Genomic DNA, 19011 nt, shown 5'->3' on the forward strand with positions numbered 1-19011 from the left:
ACACTCATTTTAGAGAACATGGCAGCGATAATCTTTTCATCTCGGGCCTGGAATCCGGTACCTGTTGGACAAAAAAACAGAGATTAAGAAAAGAAAGACACTGGATGGAAAAATTGAAAACAATCTCCCCCAGTGGTCTGAACGAAAGAGTCTAACCGGGTAAAAAACCCGAAAAAAATAGGGGATGACCTGTAAGGCCTGCAGAATCAAGTATTTTAGCACTTATGCCTTTGTTTGTTTATATGTGTAATTTAATGGCACTTATCAGAAAATAGCACTTCATTGGCACTTCCTTGATTCCGTGTAGGATCCTTACAGGGGTTTTAACTTAATTTATTAACCTATATCCCTTAGGGCCGGCTTTTACCATTGTCCTTGAAAAGTATTAAATGAAATGAAATGAAAATAACATAAGAAAGAGTATAAAAAACTTACCTGTTGGTACTTACCTGAATCTTTAAGAGAGAGTGGGGGTTGGTTTTCTTTGTGAGCCCGTGCATTCCACCTGCCGTACACGGCAGATGGAGTTTATATTCCCCTAACCTAACCCTAACCCTAACCCTCATTCTGCTTGCCAGGTGTTTATTAAGTTTTGTCATATAAATTTGCCATTCTATAATACAGATCACTGAGAGACTGGCTGAAGGCAGAACAGTATATTTGTTGTATTTTGAGGTAAGGGGTTTGACAGTATCCTAGACGAAAGTACAAAGTCAGTTAATATTCTGTTCATTACGTGCAGTTGGCTAACAGATTTTTCATGACATTCAATCAAAGAACATTGAGTATAAGATGATAGCATTTCTATTATACAACAGGAAAATAAATCACAGTGCTGGATTGATATATGTTTCTCTAAACAGCTCTAAGTTGGCGTCTAACCACTGCTGCCAGTTTCCTGCACACATTACAGACTTTTTTGGGGGGGGGGGGGGGGGGGGGTCACATCCTCTTGCTGCTTGCGTGCAAGACTGGTTGTGTTTTTGTCTGTGGGCTGAGGAGTATAGACGTCAGAGACAAAAGGGCGAAATGAAATGAAATGAAATGAAAAGATGTTTCATAAGCCAACAAGTGTTAAATACCAAATGTGGCTTGAAATTGGACAGCCCTCTGAACTCTGAAATGTTAAGGTTTAAAAGTGCTTATATTTAGTTTATAATATAATATAATAATTTATGATAGTAGTTTTATATACCATATATTATTTGAAGTGTGAGATATGATCAGTCCAGGAAACAGGTTTAATCTTGTACAATGGTGCACACCAAGGGAAAGACACAGAAGGTCACTCAACAGAGCTTCACCTATAAACATCTTCTAATCACCATTGTAACATATCAATTATATGCCCTCTGTATAAGAGGTGTCACCCTGTATTCATGAGGCCAAGGGCCATCAGACACTCTGACCTGGCTGGGGAAGGGGTGAGAGCTCTTTCACACCTCCCTCAGGTCAGAGCCCTCTTAACAGAATACACACCAGAAATGCTAACATTGTAACCTAAGTCCAAATGAAACAGCAATTACAACAATATAGATGCATTGAATTATTGACTATGGTATATCATTATTAACGCTGAACATTCAATTCTGATTCCTTCATTTGTATGGGCTATATATTACTTATAATAATGTTGCTGTGCTCTGCCAACAGGCTGAACTTGCATCAGACATCTCTGATCTGTTCAGCAAACAAAGCATAACTTCTATTCTGGTGTATTCCCTTGGTTCCTGGGTTGACTCTGTGAAACAAATGTTAACACCTAAAGCACATTGACACCTTTTCCATATTGCCTCAATCATACTTGGAAATGTTCTGTTTGGAGAGCATAACAGGTGATTTGAAGTTGTTTTGATTAGCAGAGAAACAGAGGCATCACAGACTTATTCCTAAATTGCATCACCTCACATTTTAGATGCGTGTATGTCTGTTGGCTTAGTTTAAATTACATCACAACTGTGCCCTTTTTGAATACAATAATAAACAAAGAATCAAAAACATTTACTTAAGCTGACAATGGTCCCTTAGTTCGTCTCATTATTGAGACTGAAAAGTTGCAAAAAGTGAAAGTATAGTTGTGGCTTGCCTCTGTGGTGATTTTCCTGTGCAATAACAATACCACACAGAGCAATAACATAACGTTCTTTGTGCTGTTGACAAAAAAAATGTATTTGGCTCTTTCTGTTGCATCAAACACATACATGGAGGGACCCTATGCACCAGTGGGGTGCGTTTAAAATCTTAACAGGAAAGAACTGTGTGAAGCGTGAAGAAGCTCTTTATCTCTCTCTCTCGCTCACACACAAAAACCCTCTGTGTCTATTGTGACCAGCCAATCAAATTGTTCTATTGCTATGAGCCCGAATGTCTTATGTTGGAAACAGATATTGGCCTCCTTGGGTTTCTTTGATATAAGTGAACAGCTTCGAAACAACCATGCTGGCCTCAGTAAACAAGGCATTTCTGTGTTCCGGTCCATCTCAAAATGCCTAAAAAGTGCATGTTTAACTGCTATCAAGTTCAAAATCTCCTGGGGTGACTTGGTCGGGTCGGATCAACTTCATTTAGCTAATTTAAATTGATTTGAACTCATTTAAATTAAATGCAAACTTATTTTAACAGTCTTTGATAGTTCTTACGAATGCGTTTGCAATTTGTTTAAATGTTTTAATTCAATTGAACACTATTATTTAGATAGAATGGACAGCAAGACACTTTTTTGATATTGCAAATAAATACTGGCACATTATATTTCGTGATTTATATTTATTTATTTAATCGCATATATCACCATTTTTCCTCAACATATCAATATTTCTAGCTTGAGCTTATAAATCCATATTTCCCACATGTATCTATGAGTTGTGTGTGGTTTTTGTTATGTACACACTGTTACATGTAAGTATTTAATATATATACTGTATATACTGTATATGTATAGTCAGAGAGGGAAAGCATGAAGAGTATGAATAGAGGCTTAGTCATCTCTTTATAATCATCTCGTAGGCTTATATGCTATAGTACAGAGGCACCAGGAATGGCATTTGGAAATATGTAAGGATTCAGCACTTCACTCCCTTTCTATGATATGCTAAAGCCAAAATGAATGTCTCTGGGTTAGCCCTAACCCTAACCCTAAAACCATGGTAAGCAATAGTTCCATTCGAGACCAAAAAAAACTCTTGACAAGTTCCTCTCAAATAGCAGTGACTGCTGCAACAAGCTGCATTTGCAGAAGAACCACCTGAGAGTCAGTTAAACATCCTGAAGCAGCATACCAGTATAAGACAGAAGCTCTGCCATATCCCTTTTTGTCATCTCTCACAATGGGCCATGTCAACGTGTGTTTGAAATGGCTGTTTATTGGCTTTAACACACTTTTTGGGGTAAGGTGCTGTTTTATATCTATCCAATGTTATATAAAAGTGTTATGCGTCTGCAAATTAATTATACACCTGGTTCAGTCAAAGAATAGTCTATCTGTCGAGTGTACTACTTGAACTGCTGGATGAAAGTTTTAGTTTCTGTGGGGTTTTGTGCATTTCTGAGTTCTAGTTCTGTCACACATAAGCAGTATGTGTACAGTCTGTGAAATGTCTTCTAATCTAGCAACTACATATAAGAAGGTGTTATGAATGTTGCCATGAATGGCACTATACAAATTGAAGCCCTTAGTCTTTAACAGATTTAAGGGCCACATTAAAGCAACAGTGTGCAGGAATGTGTCACTTGGCGAGGTACTGTATGTTTTTACGGGCAAATAGTTTTGGTATCATCTTCAAATAAATGTTCAGCTACACTGTTGTTGGTGTTGGCAAGGTTTGCATGTTGTCATGCCTTTTTATTAGCTCACTAGTTATAGACCAAAAACTCCCTACTGCTGCTTTAAGTGCATTTGTGCCTATGCTAAAAATGGAGTTAGCCGCCAGAATAAAGAAAGATAAAAGGAGCATGTTTTCTAATTATTAAAGGCTGCTTGAGACACCTTATAATATATTATTGAATAGTGTCATGGTAGGGCTGTTTATATATTTTAAAGAAAATAAAGATTTTGGCTTGCCTAGTGCCATATACTGTCCTTTGTTTGTTCACCTCAATGGTATTGTCACAAAGTATACTCTGATAAACTTTTTCTTTATTGTTTCATATTTTCCTTTTTTCAATTTCAGATCGTAGGTTTTTTGCTTATTGTTCTCGCTAAGCTTTTAAGCTCCACAGCTACATTACAGGTAAAGGTTTTTAAATATCATCAGTATACAAACTGTCATCAGTATGGATATTTTTTACAATTGAAGGTCTGGCAGTTTAGGATTACCTTAATGTCAATACAGTGCCCTCCACAATTAGTGGCACCCTTAGTGAATGTGACCAAAACAGGCTATGAAAAAATATATCTTTGCTGTTTATCCTCTTGGTCTTTCACTCAAAATATTCACAAAAATCTTACGCTATGATTGAAGTAAAATGATTGAATTTTTTTCTTTTTTTGACATTACATAAAAAAAATTCTCCAAAACATGGGTGCCACAATTATTGGCACCCCTAGAAAATCTTATAATTAAAATGTAACTGAAGTATATGACCAATCATGTTTTATCTTTTTGAATTCACCTGTTTGATAAGGAACTCTTAAGTGGTCAACCATAACTTCCTGCTTCATAGGGGTATACATATGAGGTGACACTGGCCAAATACCCTTAGTCAGTCATCAAGATGGGAAAGACAAAATAACACAGTGTCGAAGTGCAACAAAAAATTGAGCTGCTGTAACCCGGATATAGGGATATAAGAAAATATCTAAACAGTTGGAAATACCCATTTCCACAATCAGGGCAATAGTTAAAGAGTTCAAAGCGTCAGGAGATGTAAGGAATCAGCCTGGAAGAGGACCTGTCTGTAAATTGGCCCCAGGCACCGTGAGGAGGATGGTTCGACTGGCAAAAGAATCTCCCCGGATCAGAGCTGGAGAATTGCAGGGGTTAGTTGAGTTCTGGGGTCAGAAAGTCTCCAGAACTACCATCAGACGCCACCTACATCACCACAAGTTGTTTTGGAGGGTTGCCAGAAAAAAGCCTCTGCTGTCAATCAACAACAAACTAAAGTGCCTACAGTTTGTCAAATGTAAGTCAGACTTTTATTATTGAGTTATATGGTCAGATGAGACCAAAATAAAGCTTTTCTGGCAACAAACATCAAAGGTGGGTTTGACGTTGACAGAATCACAGCCATACAGAAAAGCACCTCATACCCGATGTGAAGTATGGTGGTGGATCTTTGGTGTTGTGGGGCTGTTTTTCTGATCCGAAGCACACCTCAAAATCAACACAAAATGGGTTCACCGACAGCAGAATAAAGGATTTGCCATGGCCATCACAGTCCCCCGTCCTTAACCCCATAGAAAATCTGTGGGAAGAGTTGAAGCCGAATTTACAAGTGTTGATCTCAAAATCTGAAGGATCTGGAGAGATACTGTAGGTAGGAATGGTCTCAGATCTCGTGCCATATGTTTACCAACCTCATCACGCATTATAGAAGAAAACTCAGAGCTGTTATCTTGGCAAAGGAAGGCTGCTCAAAACATTCAATTAGGGGGTGCCAATATTTGTGGCACACCTGTTTAGGAGAATAATATTTATTTAATGTAAAAAAAAAAAATTCTTTTAATAATTTTACTTCAATGAAAAGGTAAGATTTTTGTAAATATTTTGAGTGAAAGACAAAGAGGCTAAACAGCAAAGACATATTTTTTCATAGCCTGTTTTGGTCACATTCACTAAGGGTGCCATTTATTGTGGAGGGCACTGTATATCAACATGAAAAAGCCAACAATGTTTTTGTTCTTATGTTTTTTCTTTACCAGGGTGGGAACGGTGTATGGCTGGTTTACCTTTTAGGTGGAGCTATCGCTGTAATGTCCTCTGTTGGGGTGTTGGGTGCAAAACAGCAGAAGACATCTGTCCTGAAAGTGGTAGGAACATTATATTAATATTTCAATCAAACAACAGTTATAAACAACAGGGTACCACTTTACGATAAGATTACCCTTATACAATTATAAACTGGTTATAGCAAAGTCATTGATGCAGGCTCAGTATTTGCAATATCAAGTTACTGCTTATTACTCATTAATCTTACTAATGAGTTACTAACATTTATAACTGGCAAAAGGGAGCCTTATTGTAAAGTGTAAAATACATAACCATTTATTAATGAGTTACTTCCATTTGTAACTGGCAAAAGGGAGCCTTATTGTAAACAGTAAAATACATTACCATTTATTAATGAGTCACTACTGTGGTAATTGGACATGAAAACATGCGCAACATGAGTTCATTATAACAAATATAATAATAACTAGAATGCGTTTCGTGAACGAACTGCGAGAGTGTGCTTGCTCTGTTGCGGCCATCAAGCATATGTTGTGCGCATATGTTGTTGAGGGGCCTCACAGACTGATATCTGAGAACAAAATCTGTATAGTACTGTGTTTTCTGTGTTCAGTACAACGTTGAATGCAGGTTGTAGGATGAATCTGCCAGCCTTCCAGTGTAACCATCTGCAGTGACACTGAATACATCTTTCTGTTTTCAACCAATATATTTTAGCAAGCAACCAAGCTCAACCATATATCAACTATATTTTGGCTCCACTGACTGAAAACTCATTACAATTTAGTCTAGTTTTAGGCACCTTTAAAATTCCATATTATAGCCACATTAAAGTCCTTCCCTTCCCTTCTCAGGCCCAGGGACCTCCTGTGTTGTGTCTACTGCATAGTAGTCTAGCTTGCAGTAATTGTGGATGCAATTAGTCTCCAAGATACAGATCTCATGCCTACAGCTGAATTCCAATTAAATCAATGTAAATAATAATTTAAGGCAATACTTGATTAACAGAATTGTCATTCAAATATATGAGAATATCACGTCTAGATTTGGAAAATTCAAATGATGTGATGGCAATTTTTTTGGGGTGCCCATTTGAAATAAATCTTCATTATCAATGATAAATATTGTATAATGGGCTGAAATGGAAGGCACCCAATGCATTCACTTAAATTATGTCAAATTAAGATTCACTAGCATTAATAACTGATTATAAACAACAACATTCTATAGGTAGGGACTGATATTATTGTTTCGAAATACTAGAGAAATATATTAATGCAAAGAATAGAGAGATGTCGATAGTTATTTCTTGTATTTCGAATTTGCTAGCAAAATAGCTAGCTGGCTTAGTGTTACCATAGCCCACTACATTCCAATATTTACATTTACCTCAAGTAAACCTACATTTGAGCAGGTTACAATCGTTAACAACTACAGATAACAGATACAGCCACATTCTGTAACTACCTGTAGCCTACTTACAATTTCACTCCTTGCACCGTTTACTTTGAGCTAAACTCCATGGCTATAATCCTGGCTGTCTTGAAGAGACGTTAATAGGCAGAAACAAATACATTGTAATGCTGGTTGCACAGGTTGCAGACGCCGACCACTATGATTGACTGACATATGTTCAAATCATACGCTGGTTGCTTGCTTTATTAGTATTTCTACATGGATTTAGTTAATGATCAGGCTATAATAAGACCACATCGGCTATGCAATCGCTGACAACCGAGACGATTTCATAGTGGTTGGTGTAAACCGGGACATATTAGCGTCCCGACAGGTTTTTGTCGGGACGCGGGACACGCAACTCAAAACCAGGACGTCTGGTCACCCTAGGCACAATACAACTAGGCTACTATGCCTAGCTGGCCTTAGAGTTAAATCAACCACATATCCTCCATATGAAATGCTGTGAAATGTCATAACCAACAGATTTAGCTAGACGGATAGTTTTGACAGTTGAAAGTGGTGTCAATGATAATAACAATTGCCCAAATAGACAAACTATAATAACTTAGCTAGGATAATGCTACCTCATAGTTAGCTAACGTTAGCTAGCTAAACGTTTACCAAGGCTAACGAATTGCCCAAATAGACAAGGCTATTCAAACCACTGTAAAAAATGACCTTAAAATTCACAGTGGAATGGCGTAAAATCGTGACTTCAAAAAACTGTAAATAGAAATACAATAGAGTATTGCTTATTTCACAACATTTTTTGGTACAATACTAAACGGAATATAACTGTTAATTTTAAAGTAAGATACCGTATATGCATATTTCTTTATAGAAATGTTATTTACACGAAGAAAAACTGTAATACAAGAAACAATGCAATGCGGTTTAAATTACAACCTGGTGGTGTTAAAATACTTAACGAAATATAAATGTTAATTTTAAAGTAAGATTATGCATATTTCTTTTTAGAAACGACATATGGCTGTAATTTTCAGGATGAAAAACTGTATTACAAGAAGCAATGCAATGCAGTTTGAATTACAACATGGTGGTGTTAAAATACTAAACGAAATACAACTGTTAATTTTAAAGTATTTCTTTGTTGTTGTTTTTACAGGAAAAATCTGGCAGCTGAGTTGCCAGAATAATTCTGTAAAAAATATGGCCAAACCGTGTAAAAGTCTTCACAGAACATAACATTGTAAACCAGTAAATTTAACATTGGATTAATCCTGATTTTGCATAATCGTTATGCTATAAAACCAATTATTTCAGTGAAATGTACATCCAGTTGTTGTCTATAGAGTACATGAAATCCCATTTGATTTCACTGAGAAATGCTTAAGTCTCATTATAACACTGTTATTCAACTAATTTTCAATGTAGATTCCCCTATAAAGTTCTTTATAATATAATGTATTCAAATGCATTAATAACAGTTTGGACCAGGGCCTTAATTGAAGGGGGTGCAGCAGTGGCACTTAGGGGCGCTTAACCTTCCCCCCATAAACTGTGTCTGTCAGAAGTCTCTCAATTCCAGTTTCCACCACTCAAACACAGTTGTGTCCAGTGAAGAACTGATATTATATTTTGAAAGGTGGCAAATGTTATATAATGCGTTGAAAAGGCAAAGTTTTCTCGATCATGGTGGGTATTATTTGTGGGGAAAATAGTAAGAATCTATAAAAGAAATGATATGCGTAACTTACATACACCATAGAAACTTAAAAAAAAAAACATTCAATGAAATGAAAAAGTTATTATTTTCTTGGGTATTTTTGTCATTTTTAGATTTGCAATTATTGCTTGGTAAAATGTATGTTTGTTCATGTGACGAGACGGTACGATATGGCTAGTCTCTCAATTTGCCAAGATGCTGACAGTGGCAACAGCAGAGCGACCCTTTTCCAAATTGAAACTCATTAAGACCTACCTGAGGAGCAGGAAAGGCTGAATGGTCTGGCTATCCTGTCCATTGAAAAAGCAATAATGCATCACCACTTTAATGTTTGAAAGGCATCGTTTCGGCTTGCAGGCCTGCTGTGTACAGTCATCATGTCGGTCTTGACGTTCAGATTTTGCGCCTAAACTAGCTATATCTTATTGTCTCTTCACCGGACAACAGCATACATATTACCCAGAATTAATTGCAAATCTTTAAATGACAAAATACCAAAGACTATAAGAACTTGTTCATTTCATTGAATCTTCTTTTAATAGTTTCTATAGAGTATGTAAGATAAGCATATCATTTTGTTATAGATTGTTACTTTTTTTTACCAAAAATAATACCTACCATGATGTAGATACGTTTACCTTTTCAAGTCTCTAGCTAGCATTACACACTCCCTATAATGTATTACCAGGACTTCCCTGTCTTCATGCTGCTGAAACTGGAGTCATTGACTGCTGTCAGATGCATTATAAGAGGGTGATGCCATCTATTTAGACATAATGTCTATGGGCCCCCAAGAACTGCGGGCCCAGGTTTAACCACACCTGCTGCACCCTTCAGTTAAGGCCCTGTTCCCAACTGTTATTAATACATTAAAATATCTTATTTTATAAAGAACTTTTAAGGGGATCTGCATGAAAAAACAGTAGAATAATAGTGTTATAATGAGACTGAAGCAGTTAAATAATGTTGTTTTGCTTGGTATTTCTCAGTGAAATTGAAGGAGATTTGATGTACAATAGACATCAACTGAATGTACATTTTACTGAAATAGCTGGTTTTATAGCATAATGGTCATGCAAAACCAGCATAAATCCAATGTTAAATGTACTGGTTTACAATGTAATATTATACATTATAAACTGTTAAAGATAAATATTGCTCTGTGAAGATGGTTAAGATTTTGCAGTATTATTTACTGAATTATTCTGGCAACCACAGCTGCCAGTTTTTTCCAATAAAAACAACAGGATTTGTTTTACAGTGTAGCATAGCAGTGATGTAAATATAGCTAAAATTCAATGTTGAATATACAGGCTTAAAATGTTACATTTACTGAACAAACTTGTCCAATATAACATAACAGTGACGTAAATACTGCAAAAATCCAATGTTGAATATACAGGTTTAAAATGTTAAATGTACATGCTGCACTGTAAAGAGATTTACAGGTGGATGTATTCTTTACAGGATTGCTCTGGCAACTCAGCTGCCAGAATTTTCCTGTAAAAACGATGGCAGTTTTTTTACAGTGCAGTCACATATTCATTTTTGCTTGATTAATGTTGTGCGTAGCCTGTCCTATAGTCCCTACTGCAATGAGTTTACTAGTTAGCTACCGATAGCTAGTATAACTTAGCTAGGATATGCTACCTCATAGTTAGCTAACGTTAGCTAGCTAAACGTTTACCGAGGCTAACGTGAAAGTATGGGAGCTAGCAAAGCCATTTCTAGCTCTACTTCACAATATTGCGCACGTACCTATTTTTAGGCGCATATGCGAGTGAAATACTCGCACTGTAGAGCCCACTGTAGAGCCATGTGCTCGTAAATTAATATTCCTAGTTATACAGTTGAATGGAGAGGGACAGAGACTAGAGGAGCCTTGGCGCAGGTGTCAGTGAAGCACAGGTGCAAGCTAGTTTTAATGACCCCATTATGATGTCATAATCCACAGAGTTCTGCCATGCAAGTCTATGGGGAAAAAAGGTGATGAAAAAGAGGAATAAAAAAGGAGTGGCAAGGAGAACCGCCACGAAAAGATATAGCAGGTTGCACCGGATCGGGCCGGACGTTTCGGTGTTTGAACGGCGTCTGTACCTCGAACGGGCAAGGCCTGATTCGATGCAAGAAAAACGGGCGGAATAAAGAAAATTATGAAGAACAATAGTGTGCTTCCCTTCGGGCAAGCACACTAATGAATTATAATTCATTATAATTCAGTGGGAATCTGAATTGTTTCAAATGTATTTCCGTTTGTGACCACTAGAGGAAGCTACCTGTGTGGAATTACGTGAATCAGGATATTTTTGTTAAACAAATCAAATTTAACATAGAGTAATGAATGGTGTTGTGACGGACAGAAGGACTTAATAGCACGACCCAGTAAGAAGGGTCCGTACCAAATGACAGCTTTTACTAGCAGGGTTCGGTACAGGCAAACAATTCCGACAAGGAGAGGGCGAAGACAGGGTTCAGTAGAGGCAATCCATCCGGAGAACAGATAAACACATCCGCAGGGAGAAGGGAAAGAAGGGGTTCAGTAAACAGGTAATCAGTCCAATGATCAAGCAAACAAATTCCGATTCCTCTACCTCCTGTACCACAGTCAACTATCGAGAGATCCCCAGAGAGTTTAGATCTTCATCCCAGGATGAGCTATAGGGACTTGGGGGGAGATGGGCCATTCCCAGGCGGTCTCCCATTCAAGTACTAACCAGGCCCGACACTGCTATGCTTCCGAGATGGGGTGAGATATCAAAGCATACGGTAGTTTTGTTTACTCCATGAACATGTCTTTGTTTTCCAGTTTTGTGGACTTGTGTTCATTGGAATGCTCATCTGTGTGAGTATTGGTGCATACGTAGCAAGCCAACGGTCCGTGGTAAGTTTTGGTGATACCGTTGTACAATTGCATGCATTAGTACATTCAATTTACACAAATCAATGTTCTGTCACAAATTTATATAAAAAGAAATATGGTCAACATGTACAACATGTGCAGCTGTCTCTTTAGTTTTTTCCTTCTGTGAGGTGCTTTGTTTAACCTCCCGGTATAATATGTGCCGTACAGATACGTTTTGATTTGATTTGATGTAAAATAATATACAATATGCCTGTGGAATGTGTAAATTCCTAAATTTTGTATCCTGCCCTATTTAAATCATACTATCGGCTAATCTGAAACTGTTGGCAGGGGTGTTTGTGTGTGTGTATATGGGGGGTAAAATCTATAAATGTGGTAAAATGTTAAACAAACACTATGCAACGACTTGACGTTTTTTTTTAAACATGGTGTTACATTTATTTTGTTTTGGTACCATCCTCAAATTCATTTTGATAGCATATGGTCATGTGAAGGATAGATAAACACCCGTGTCTCTCCCACTAGCCATCTAGGACATGCACTATGTAGTTTAATGTTCCGGGCTGGAACACACTGCAAAAACGGAAGAAAAGCTTACACAACATGACATTGCCAGCTATACTGCCAAAAGACACAAAAGTGCGTTTGCAAGCTTCTGCTAGTGCCAACTAGGCTTTTGGTGTTGTTGGATGCAAGATTTTTGCATGCCTTTTAGGTAGTAAGCTTGCTAGATTTGGAACAGAACTACTCATTGCTGCTTTAAGGGTTAAGAGTTAAACAATTACTTTCCTTAATCTTAGATTATAAAAGAAGGACAAGAAGAGCTCAGCACTGCTCAGGTCAAGATACAGCTTGAAAAACTTCAAAATATGTACAAGGTAAGCAATTGCCTTTCTCCTTGTTATGATACCCAAGATATTGTCTATATAAACTCTTAAAAGAATAGAGGCCTTATACAAGTCATACTATAGGATGTTTCTTTACTTATTTATGTATATATTTCAGCTTGAATGCTGTGGCACAAATCACTACACCGACTGGGGCCCTATTTTGCCAGACTCCTGCTCTTGTCCACCAATGTATCAAGGCTCTCCAACATGCCAACGAGTAGGGGTGACTTTAAATATATGGATCTGTTTGAGTGTGTGTAAGAGGTACCGTGAGGTACAGTCAGATTAGAAAAGCTAAATGGAACCTGTGTGTATTGCATTACACTTGCATTACAATATTTCCATTTAACCATCAAATATTACGTTCTTTCACATTTTCCAGTCAGCTTTCGGTGTTTGGACATCTGAGATCTACAAAGAGGTAAGATTGTCTTAATTCTAACACACAGTGGAACCCTCCCAGGCTTGGAGGAGTTTGATTGCAATTCCACGATGAATGGGTGATTTTTCATGTAACTGTATGGAGTGGATTTCGTGCCACCTTGAAATTTAAACACAACTCTGGGGTGAGGAAGTGACAGGCAAGATCTACCTATTGACTGTCCAGACTCCAGACTGTACTTACAACTTTTTATTTGGCCTAATTGTAATTAAATGAAATTAAACACTTTGGTCCAGCTTTCAAATTGATGTGACCAAGAAAACACTAAATTACTTCAGTGCAGCATAAAAAGGGAAATATTTGTTAACCGCACACAATATGAACAAGAAAAAACACATTTGCAATGAGGAGGCTGTATATGACTGCTTTATGAATCAACTGAAGTTACAACAGAACACTGTCAAATGTGTAGTTCGGCTCATAAGCACAGACAGCCAGTCTGAGGCAGTCTGTGAGGTGTCTGTCAGTAAGCTGGCTCCTGTAGGCTACTTAGATTTGGTGATTTCATCTGTGAAAATGCCAATGCCGGTTAACAAATATTTTTCGTTTTTATGTTGCACTGAAATGTAGTCATTTAGTGTGTTCTTGGTCACATCAATTTTCCTAAACCATGATGTTAAACAATCTTTGTTTTCAGATAATTTGACAGTTGTTTTGAGGCCCCCTCTTCAGAGGAGAACCATCTTGCAATGGGCTACCTTAGATAGTTTTTCTAATGATTAAATGCATCTTTGTATGGAATTGAAGGCTTAACAAGATAATGTTACAGGTATTCAAATCATTACAATTATTAGGTTGCCTAAATATTTGCACAGCCTATTTTTCACATTTGATTTCATTTCACACAATTAAATACTGCTACACTAAATATCTTTGTCTGGAAAACACCCCAGTACTCAGGCCCTGATTTACTAACCGGATTGCGCCCATTTCAGGCGTGAAATAGCGGGTGTAAACATAAAACGGTATTTACAAAGGAGGCGCATTTGAGTAGAGGCGCATATTAACGCTTTGTGCGTGTGTGCCGCAACGAGATGAGAGGGTATAAGCAACGTGGGCGTGTGGCGCTAATATATGGGAGGAGAGAAGTTAAGTGCGCCTACTGAGGTATTGACAAGGCGAAGACATAGACAGAGACAGTGCACAGAAATAATTGCAAATATTGGCATCCAGATCATTTCAAACAGTTATAGCATCAGCAGTTGGTATATCTCAGCCTTCACTCAGCCAAATATACACCCAGGTACTCGACACATTGCTACGGCGCACTGGTCAATACATTTCCCGACTGCCATAGCTGAAATTAGAGACATCAAACAGGACTTTTTTTGAAATTGCAAACATTCCGAACGTAATTGGAGCCATTGATTGCACCCACATCCAAACAGTCCCACTTTCAATCCACTAACACATTTACCAAAACAGAAAGCACACATATTCAATGAATGTCCAGGTCATGCATTAATGCCACTAATAGCATATTCTTTATAATCGTGTTCTTTTAAACATCTCGCTGTAGGTGATGGCGGGCAGAACAACAATATAACAGCGCGCACATTAATCAGGTTCAGTGATTGAGCGAACCTGAACCAATATATCTATCTCCTCTTCGCTGAACCTTCATTTTCTCTTCCTCGAATCTCCATGGTGGCAGTAACTTGAAGGCGATTTCTCCCGTCTTTTAACGGTGCGCTAAATAATGATTGCCCAGCGCGGATCTGGTTTGATAAAAACCACGGAAAATGCGGAAAAACACTGTGCGGTATATTGGGCTTTGGCAAAGGCGGAGATTAAGATGCGGTCGCAATGTTAGTAAATCAGGCCCTAAAGGGTGGAGTAAGCACAGAGTGCCCAGCGCGGATCTTGTTTGATAAATACCACGGAAAATGCGGAAAAACACAGTGCGGTATTGTGCGCCTTGTTAGTAAATCAGGCCCTCAGTGTTTACTAAAAAATGAATGATATACCACTGTGATCTTTTTTGGGTGATGACAGAGTAAATTATCAGGCAGCCTCAGAGGGTGCCAAAACTTTTTATAGGACAGTATGTAAAAGCGGGCTGCGTGCATATTAATATTTTGAAAACCAATGCTATAATTGGTACAAAGGTGCGGCCGATAACTAACATAAGCGCAAACGTACTCATGTAACGTGTCACCGTATACATTAACATTAATATTTCGAAACATGTTGCAGTGTTAAATGAGTCGTAGAAGTTAAAATAGACAAATATCTGTCTCGAAAACCGTTGGTTTGGGTAAGCTACAGTGGGGAAAATAAGTATTTGAACCCCTGCCGACTTTGCAAGTTTGGCCACTTGCAAAGAAATGTGTGATCTAGAATTTTAATGGTAGGTGTATTTTAACAGTGAGAAACAGAATATCAACAAAAAAATCCAGAAAACTGCATTTTATAAGATTTATGACTTTATTTGCATTTGATGCAAAAAATAAGTATTTGAACCCCCAAGCAAACAGCAAGAATTCTGGCTCCCAATGGCCAGTTATGTGCCCAAAAAGCACACAGATTAGTCCTCATTAGGTCTAACAAGTTATACCTAATCTAAACTGGTGACCTGTATAAAAGAAACCTGTCCAAAGAATTATACTTCACACCTTCAACCTCACCACCATGGGCAAGACCAAAGAGCTGTCCAAGGACGTCAGAGATAAGATTGTAGACCTGCACAAGGCTGGAATGGGCTACAAAACCACCGGCAAGCAGCTTGGTGAGAAGCAGATAACTATTGGTGCGCTTATTCATAAATGGAAGCAACACCAAACAACTGTCACCCGCTCTAGGTCTGGGGCTCCATGCAAGATATCCCCTCGTGCGGAATCAGTGATCATTCGAAAGGTGCAGAATAACCCCAGAACTACACAGGGGGAGCTTGTGAATGATCTCAAGGCAGCTGGGACCAGAGTCACCAAGAAAACCATTGGCAACACACCACGCCGTAATTTTTTGAAGTACTGCAGCACTCGCAAGGTCCCCCTGCTCAAGGAAGCGCATGTACAGGGCCATCTGAAGTTTACCATTGCACACTTGAATGATTCTAGGGAGGATTGGGAGACAGAATGTGGTCAGATGATACCAAAATCAAGCTCTTTGGCATCAACTCGACTTGCCGTGTTGGACAGGGGGGGGAATGCTGAATATGACCCCAAGAGTACATCATACCCACCATCAAGCATGGAGGTGGAAACATTATGCTTTGGGGCTGTTTCTCTGCCAAGGGTACAGGACGACTCCACCGCATCAAGGGGACTATGGATGGGGCCATGTAACGTGGAATATTGGGCTTGAACCTCATTCCCTCATTCCCTCCCATTGAAAACACAACCTTAAAGATTTGGAGAGGATCTGGAAAGAGGAGTGGACCAAAATCCCTCCTGAGATGTTTGTAAACCTGGTGACCAACTATAAGAAACGTCTGACGTCTGTGCTTGCCAATTAGGGTTATTCCACAAAGTACTTACTCATTTTTGTCAGTCAGTTTTGGGGGTTCAAATACTTATTTTTTGCATCAAATGCAATTAAAGTCATAAATGTTATAAAATGCATTTTTCTGGATTTTTTTGTTGATATTCTGTTTCTCACTGTTAATATACACCTACCATTACAATTATAGATCACACATTTCTTTGCAAGTGGCCAAACCTGTGAAATCGCCAGGGGTTCAAATACTTATTTTCCCCACTGTAATACATAACGTTAATCTATAAATAGACGATATAGTTTTTAACAAACTGGCCGATAACCAACATAACTACGACATCCAAGAGAGCTCGATTATGTTATGAATGCGAGTTGTGCCTAGTTTTCAAGGTAACCAGCTGTCAGAATGTTGGAAATCTCTCTACATTGGGCAGACATTCTGCAACTTTACCAGACCTTTCTGAACATGTTGAACTCTTCCAACAGTACCCGACAATGACCAACAAACACAAACTGCTGCCGCACACTGACCCAACTGTTGGTGTTTGTTGGCGTTTGTTGGAGAATGTTGGCGTTTGTCGGGGCAGTGTGCAAGCTGCTTAAGAAGGGGCATTTAGTGGGAAGGGCTGAATTTGTGAGAAATCGTTGGTGATTACGTTCAAATCAACTCTAAAGACATCCTCGGATTTAAATAGCTGGGGGGCGTTTCTGTCTGAAAATCCAGGTGCAGAGAACGCAAGTTTAATTTAAGGATCCTCATTCTGGGGAGCACTGCTGAGAACAATAAGAACCCATTTTCAGGTGTGTATAAAGCAGGTGGAGAACTTTTCTGACGTTGGTGTTCCGAAGTCCGTAAGAAAACATTTCAGGAGACACTTTCAAAATAAAAAATTAAAAATAATAATTTGGGAGATCGACAGGGAAGGTCTCCGAGATCGATGGGTTGGTGACCTCTGTAGAGTATGAGCACTGTAAGGCAAGGCAAGGCAAATGTATTTACATAGCACATTTCACACACATGTGCAACTAAATGTGCTTTACATATACAATAACAGGAAATGCAATAAAGAATTTAAATGAATTAATTAAGTTGAATAATGGTTAAATAAAAAAAATGAGAACAACTTGACCCAGAGTTTCAGCGAACATATTCTCGGTAACCCCAGCCCCTTTTTTTGTACTGCAAATTCTATTTTAACACCAGTTTCATTGTTGATTTAATTTGCTTTATTTCAAGCCATGTGTTCCTTACGTGTTGCGGATTGCAAATACAATCATTGATATCGTGGTTGGGATATTCTTTGGATTGGCAATAGTGGCGGTAAGAATTAAGAATTTTTGTATTGCATTTTATTATTTAATTCCTGTCTTTACCTCATATTTTGTTGTTTATCTTGAGTTGCTAATAAGGGAAAGTAGATTATTAAATACTGAAAGTTTCAATGAGATTTTGGGAAAATACCTTTAAAGACCCAGAACAGTGAAACCGCACAAGTAAAGACAGGGAGATCTAATGTTACTTCTTGTTGCATTCTGATCTCCAGCTCATTGGGATATTCATGGCCATAGTCATGATCTTGCAGATCGGGAGCACCAATGAAGACGTCAGACCTCCACCGTACCATGGTGCCAACTTTTCTCAATCTTTTGTCTGACGTTTGGTGGAAAGTTGTTTTTGTCTCCAAGACTACATCTAAGAGAAATCAAAATTAAAGTTTATTTAGTTTGATGGTCAGCCTTTCATAATCACTTTTTTATCTTCATTATCACATCTTTAAATGCTACAATATGTATTTTTTTGTTTCCCAAAAAAATAGGCTTCTAGATCTCCCATAATGATGCTAATTTGACAGAAGAGTCCATATATATTTTATAGTATTGTTGTGCATAGCATTCATCTTGATTATTTGTCTCAGATGTTTGTCATTTTATCCTTATGGGATGGGACGTTGGGGGAGTTATATACACCAGATGGAGAGGTGTAGATGGGGATGTTAGTTTCACAGGGGTATTCTGAATCACAGAAATGCATGTAATGATGAATCTGCCTAATAAAAACATTGTGAAGAATTTTGTCATTGTCGCCATATTAATTTTGCTCATAGACAGATAATGATACTGATATTTAGACACACAAACAGACCAAGTAGTCTTCACTACACTGCAGGAGGAGTATAAGTGTGCCAAAGTTAGACTGGAGATGATGCTATTGGATTTGAGTGATCCATTTGTAGCCCAAGCTGGCCAATCCTGGCTACTGGGACGAAGTGGACCCCACTGGAAGCAACCAAGCAGGCAAAGGCAGCACTCAAGCACAGGGACATCGTGGGCCGAGTGCAGCATGG

At 38.2% G+C, this 19011-nt stretch overlaps 1 protein-coding gene across 1 annotated transcript; it reads left to right on the forward strand.

Annotated features, from left to right (window-relative positions):
- Window positions 1-3326: 3326 nt before the first annotated feature.
- Window positions 3327-18321, forward strand: LOC308363100 (tetraspanin-8-like; the record flags this gene model as incomplete). Its single annotated transcript, XM_080835874.1, has 8 exons — window positions 3327-3386; window positions 4170-4229; window positions 5861-5968; window positions 11840-11914; window positions 12697-12774; window positions 12902-13060; window positions 17904-17987; window positions 18211-18321. The coding sequence occupies 8 exons, from the start codon at window positions 3327-3329 to the stop codon at window positions 18319-18321; spliced, it is 735 nt and encodes a 244-aa protein (XP_080692000.1).
- Window positions 18322-19011: the final 690 nt, after the last annotated feature.

This window comes from Sprattus sprattus (assembly GCF_963457725.1).
Source record: "Sprattus sprattus genome assembly, chromosome: 3".
Classification (NCBI taxonomy): Eukaryota; Metazoa; Chordata; class Actinopteri; order Clupeiformes; family Clupeidae; genus Sprattus; species Sprattus sprattus.